Source organism: Aethalodelphis obliquidens, unplaced genomic scaffold (assembly GCF_003676395.1).
Source record: "Aethalodelphis obliquidens isolate GAN/ISIS:26980383/991018 unplaced genomic scaffold, ASM367639v1 scaffold10, whole genome shotgun sequence".
In the NCBI taxonomy this organism is placed as follows: Eukaryota; Metazoa; Chordata; class Mammalia; order Artiodactyla; family Delphinidae; genus Aethalodelphis; species Aethalodelphis obliquidens.
Window position 1 is genome coordinate 29,088,974 of NW_020837954.1, and position 6,000 is coordinate 29,094,973.

General features: G+C 48.9%; 1 protein-coding gene across 2 annotated transcripts in view; it reads right to left on the bottom strand.

Annotated features, from left to right (window-relative positions):
- Window positions 1–5,449, bottom strand: part of GCH1 (GTP cyclohydrolase 1) — a 53,405-nt gene extending 47,956 nt beyond the window's left edge. Inside the window, exon 1 of one of the 2 annotated variants that reach the window (XM_027111293.1) lies at window positions 4,735–5,419. In XM_027111293.1, the coding sequence (XP_026967094.1) occupies window positions 4,735–5,074 (340 nt within the window). In that variant the 5' untranslated portion in view covers window positions 5,075–5,419. Of the gene's footprint in view, window positions 1–4,734 lie in introns of both variants that reach the window. The other variant, XM_027111294.1, reaches the window with a different exon arrangement.
- Window positions 5,450–6,000: the final 551 nt, after the last annotated feature.

The following is a 6,000-nucleotide window of genomic DNA, read 5'->3' on the forward strand; positions in this document are numbered from 1 at the left end:
ACCCGTGTCCCCTGCATCAGCAGGCGGACTCTCAACCACTGCGCCACCAGGGAAGCCCCTGATAATACATTTTTAAAAGAAACTAGTAAGACTAGATTTTCTCCTCCATTCTCCATGACTCTTAACAGCTTTAATCAACTTTGACTACTCCCAAGTTCCAGTCATAAACTTCAATGGTCTTGTTATTTTTTCTTCTTTATTCATAGTACCTTTTCTGGCAATACACAGAACTAAGTCCTATGTAAGAAGTATTCATTAACAAAATGAAAATGAAGCTTATTAGTGAATCAAGATTTAAATACACCTCTAAAATAGCACCTCTCAATAATGAGATTAACTTTTCTACAACCTACTTTAAAACATGGGACATAAACTTACCTTTTGCCCACAATATGGGAGGCTATGATAAATAAGTATTATCACATCTTAGAAGTTGTTACAATTCTTAGTTCATCATGGCAGTCTGATTTGGTAAATCACAGACGTTCATGATTCAAAAAGAAAATCCTTTTGTGAGTGCTGGCACGTTTCAGTATGAAGTGGCTAAGACTCATTTTTGTGTAAATAAACTATCTAATTGCCTCGCTTTAGCTTTAGAGAATAGTTGTCATCTTGTAGTGAACATGGTTGAGGCAGGGTGGGGAAACAGTCATGAAGTCCATCACTGGGACTTCCCATGTGGCGCAGTGGTTAAGAATCCGCCTGCCAATGCAGGGGACATGGGTTCGATCCCTGGTTTAGGAAGATCCCACATGCCGCAGAGCAACTAAGCCCGTGCGCCACAACTACTGAGCCCGTGTGACACAACTACCGAAGCCCACGTGCCTAGAGCCCGTGCTCCGCAACAAGAGAAGCCACCGCAATGAAGCCTGCGCACTGCAATGAAGAGTAGCCCCCGCTCGCCGCAACTAAAGCCTGCACACGGCAACGAAGACCCAACACAGCGAAAAATAAATTTAAAAAATAAAATAAATAAATTTATAAGAAGTCCATCACCTGTGATACCATCTCCTCTTCCTGCATTATATACAGGCTCACAGGCTTCCCAAATTTGGGACACTGTCAACTTGATTTATGAAAACTGCCTTGGCATCCTGGATAAGACAAGCTAAAACCTACTTCAACTAGAAATGTGACAGAAGACTCAAGACTCTTGTGTACTCCCATAAACTTATAAAAAGGACAACTGATGAGACAAGTTACATTCACTTAACCTTTGATGGATAATACTATCTAAGAGGTTGTTCCTATTTATACCCAGGAGAGGACAGGGAAAGAGAAGGGTCAGACACAAGAACATGAAGATCAAAGACCTCAGGCAACAGCAGACCCTCCACTTTAATTAGGATTCTGAATTTAAAAAATAGTGGAAATACAGGAAATATATAGAAAAGAAGATCTCATCAAAGGTTCTCTGAATATGTAAGAGAACTAGGATATGGTTAAATTGAAATGGGATAGCAACAGATAAAGATGAGCTGGTCCAAGGATCACCCTGTGATGCTATTCAAAGGACAGCCATTCCTGGGAGAGGTGATCGTGTCTTCTTCCAGCCCTCCCTCCACTACAAGCTACAGCCCAGTGGTGAACAGTAACCAGGAGACTTGCACAACCTTGACAGAGCCCCATTACAGGTGACCACAGATGCACCCATAATGAGGTACATACTGGAAAGTAAAGAAAGTTGTACCACGCAAGGGTCATGAAAATACACTGCAGTGCAGGGAGAACTGACAAATTCCCCAAACATCAGAAATTAGCATCAATTCACTCAAGAGGAGCTAAAAAAAATAATTTGGGGAATGTAAAGTACCAACTTATTTTAAGTCAACACTAGTAACAAGTAATTAATATACAGAGATATAAAAGATGTTAAGTATCTTATCTACAAGCATAGAAAAGTGACAGTTTCAAAGAAGTTTGCTTCTATCCAAAATAATCTATAGTGGTCATTGACTTATACTCTCTAAAGGAATAAAAATTAGGGATTGGGTAGGAGTGTTTTCTCTATTACTTACTTCTGTATTTTCTATAGATTTAAAGTATCCTTCCTTCTCCCACCCAGGTTGGTCCAAGGCCTGGACCACCACCATTTCAGGTTCATTCCTTTAAGTTCAGCATCATCCTTGTCACCCTCTCCTCTCTGTCTTCTATTTATGTACCTCTAAGAAATCAATATTAAGTCCTTAAGTGTGACCCTCTAGACAGAGGCTTTCAAACTTTTGACCACAACAAATACAAGAAATACTACATTCTACAACCGGAGCCAGTACATACCAGAAAAAATCATACCTATAAAACCTACTTGTAAGCTTCTCAAAACATTTACCCTTACTACATATGATAGACTGATTTTCTCCATTCTACTCCACCTTATTTTAATGCTGGTGACCCAAGTATTAGGTCCAAACTCAGTGTGAAATGCTTAGTAGAGAAGATACACTGACGTATCTCACCAAGTAGCAACATAAGGAAGCAGGTAAGAGTTCTGCATTCAGGCTGCCTAGATTCCAACACCAGCTCTACCACCTGAAGCTGTCAACCTCTCTGCCTCAGGTTCCTTATCATGGGGTAAAAGAACAGCGTTTACCTCAAAAATGAGGCTTAACCAAAGACCATCCACAAAAAGCACTCAGAGAATAAAAAGTATTCAATTAATGGCTATTAATAATTCTTAAATGGTCTGTGACATTTTCACTGTCATAAAATACATATGACACTCATCATCTTAACCATTTTAAAACGTGCAATTCAGTGGCATTTAGCACATTCACAATGTGTGCAGCCATCACCACTCTCTAGTCCTAGAACGTTTGCATCATCCCAAGAGGAAACCTGGAACCCATTGAGCAGTCACTCCCCATTCCACCCTCGCCCCCAGGTCCTCTTGGGTAGGGAGATGATTAGAGTCCCCCTCATCTGATTTCTGTTCCTAGGTCCATGGACTTTTTAAATAATAAATTAACACTTGACTAGAACCGTCTTCTAAGGTAGAATGAAGTGTTCTTTGCAGTCATTAGTCCTATGGCTCATGAGACAAACTTCTGCTAATCATTTCTTAAGTAAACCTTTTGAGACACTTTCGGTCTCAAAAGTCAGGAGGACCTCCCCTACTCTCGAGGTCAGAAATCCCTCTCTCCTGTGAATTCTATTAGGGCGATTCCCAAAGCCTGACCAAGTGCGGCGGACACTTTCAGTGTCCACAAGAGGCAGACTGAGCAAGGCCCTAAGAAGATGTTTCTTCATTACATTCGTGGAATATCACCAAATGGTAGAATATTCACCAAATGAAGAATGTGTATTCTTCAGTCTTCCCATTTTGAAATTCTGTATTTGAGGCTCCAAACTTTTACCAACAAAGGTTTAAAAAGTAAACTTGGACAAAGAACTAGATATCCATTTCTTGGCTTTAAAATGTAGTGTCATTTCCTTTATGTGCCTCACCCCTCTCACACTGATTTCTCACCCTTCCTTTGGGGTGGGGGAGACTGGGCAAAAATAACTGTTTTCCCCAGAATCTATTCAGGAAGTCTCCAGAAACTTGATTGGGGAAATAATCTGAGCAGGGAGGTTACCTTGCAAAGCAGCACTGTTATTCTTTGAGAAATGGTGAAGGCAGAAGGCTTCTTAGACCAAAGGAATAAATGTCACCAAGAGGTACAGAAGATGTGGACTGGAAAACAACGCCCTTGGTCCGAGCTGTGCAAGTCAGATCTTTTTTAACTTTTTTTTTTTTTAATTAGTGACCAACATCGCTCACCCAGCAATTAGGCAGCGAAGTTCTCAATCATTTTCCACCGCCACCCCGCGCCCCCTACTTCCCGGCCTCCTGGGCAAAAGCCTGACCCTCCTCAGGCGCCGAAAGCACTGGGCCAACCCGGCTCCTTTGGGATGTGTGGGTGGGAAGTGCGTGATAGAGAGACTCCGGGTCCCACAGCCCAGCGAACCTCCCAGACTTCCAGGAAGTCGCTTTCCTGCTTTGGGGTTTGGGGAGTGGGGGAGAAAAGGCGGAGAACGCTTTAAGCAGCAAACTAACCTCCCAAAAACCTCACACTTCAAACTCCAGGAAAGCCCATGCCCAGAACTATGCCAAATTCTGGCCAAGTCCTGAGCTGGAGTGAACTGGATGTGAACAAAAGAGAATTACGACCTTCGGAACACCCGGATACCCTGGCAAGCCAGCAAGAGTGAGGGTCCCCGAGTTTGCAGCAAAGAATCACCCCCGGCTTCAGACACACAAAGCCAAGGCTTCACCCCAGACCTACCAAAAATGAGACCTCCAGAGCAGAGATGACCTAGGAAGCCGTCACTTCCACGAGCCCAGGTGCACGTTCCTCGGGCATCCGGCCCTGGGCGTTCAGGCGACAAGGGCTCCAGGCTCCCACCCGGGGGCGGGGGTAAGGGACGTGGGGAGGCTCTGTGACTGCGGTCCCGCCAACCCGAGGCTGGAGGAGAGGGCCGCGTGCAGCGAGCGGGGAGGACCCCGCGAGGGCCGCTTCAACTAGTCCCCGGGTGGAGAGGCCGCTGACTCCCACCGCGGCCGAAATGCGTCCCACGCAGGGCCCTCTCCTTGGCCGGACGGCTGGGCCAGGGCCGAGGGCGGGGTTCGGAAAAGTGACAGCACTCGGCTTCCTCCGCCAAGAGTGAGCAACTCCGGGAACTAACTGGAACCGGCGCGCGCTTCCTGCAGCCACCTCCCCAGTGACCGGCACGCCGGCCGGCGGGCGCACTGACCTGAGATGGTCTCCTGGTAGCCCTTGGTGAAGAACTGCATGGCCGTGGCCGCCCTCCAGGGCGTCTTGAGCAGCCCCTGCCGCTGGGGGTCCTCGCCCAGCGAGCGCAGGATGGACGAGTAGGCGGCCGCCAGGTTGGGGAGGTTCAGCTCGTTATCCTCCTCGCTGCGGGGCCGCTCGCCCTTCCAGCCGTCCGCCGGCTGGATGCTCTTGCTCTCCGGCCGCGGCTGCTTCTCGGAGGGCGTACTGGGCCTGGGCCGCGGCGGCTCCCCCTCGGTGAACCCATTGCTGCACCGGGCGTCCCGCGGCTTCGCCTGCACCCGCCCCGGGCCCTTCTCCATAGACCTGCCGCTGCCGCCCCGGAGGGACCCTCGTACGCGTTAGGGGCTGCAACTGAACTTCGCCGGCGGGCAATGGACTGTGACCGCAATCACCTGAATAACGTAGGCCTCGTGCCAGGGGTAGGCTCCGAGCCCGGAACAGAAGAGACTGAGGAGTGCCGGAGCGCCTCCTTTTTATGGGCTGGCGGCTCGGCCGGCGCCGCGGGGCGTTTCCATTGGCCGAGGCTCCTGGCGTCATGGCGCTCACTCCGCCCCTTCGCCCCGCCCTCCGCCGGGTGCTTTGGAAGCCGGCCCCTGAGGCGCGGACTTTGTCCGAGTCCGTGGCGCGGACCTTGTCCGAGTCCGTGGCGCGGACCTTGTCCGAGTCCGTGGCGCGGATCTTGTCCGAGTCCCTCCCGCGGACCTTGTCCGAGTCCCTCCCGCGCCAGGCGGGAGGATTGGGTTGGACCCCTCTGGCTATTGCCGGATGAACTGAATCCTAAAGCGGGCAGGTGTTCGGAGCTGGAACCTCGGCGAGGGGAGGCAAGGTCTGGGTGCCCCGTCAGCCCTCTCCTCTTAGGGCAAAGAGTACGCTGCATCAGAAGTGTTCTGGTCGCCTCGCCCTGTGAAAGATGAGCAAACAGGTGGCCTCGCCGGGGAAGAGACTGGGTTAAAATGTAGGTATGGAAACCAACTCATACTTTTAGGGCAACAGAATAATATGAATTGAAACGATTGCGTTCGTTAGTTAAAAACATGTCCAACGCACCTGCCTCCAGCCGCTGTCAGGAGGAATGTTACACCAAGTGGTCCTTAAGTGAGTCCCTATATCTAGGAGGACGGTATCTGTGGTGGCCAGAACTTTGACCCTGCAGAAATGGGTTTGCGAGCGAAGAAAAATTAGGGGTCTCATTAAAAACCCATTTGCGTTTTGTGGAAACGCAACT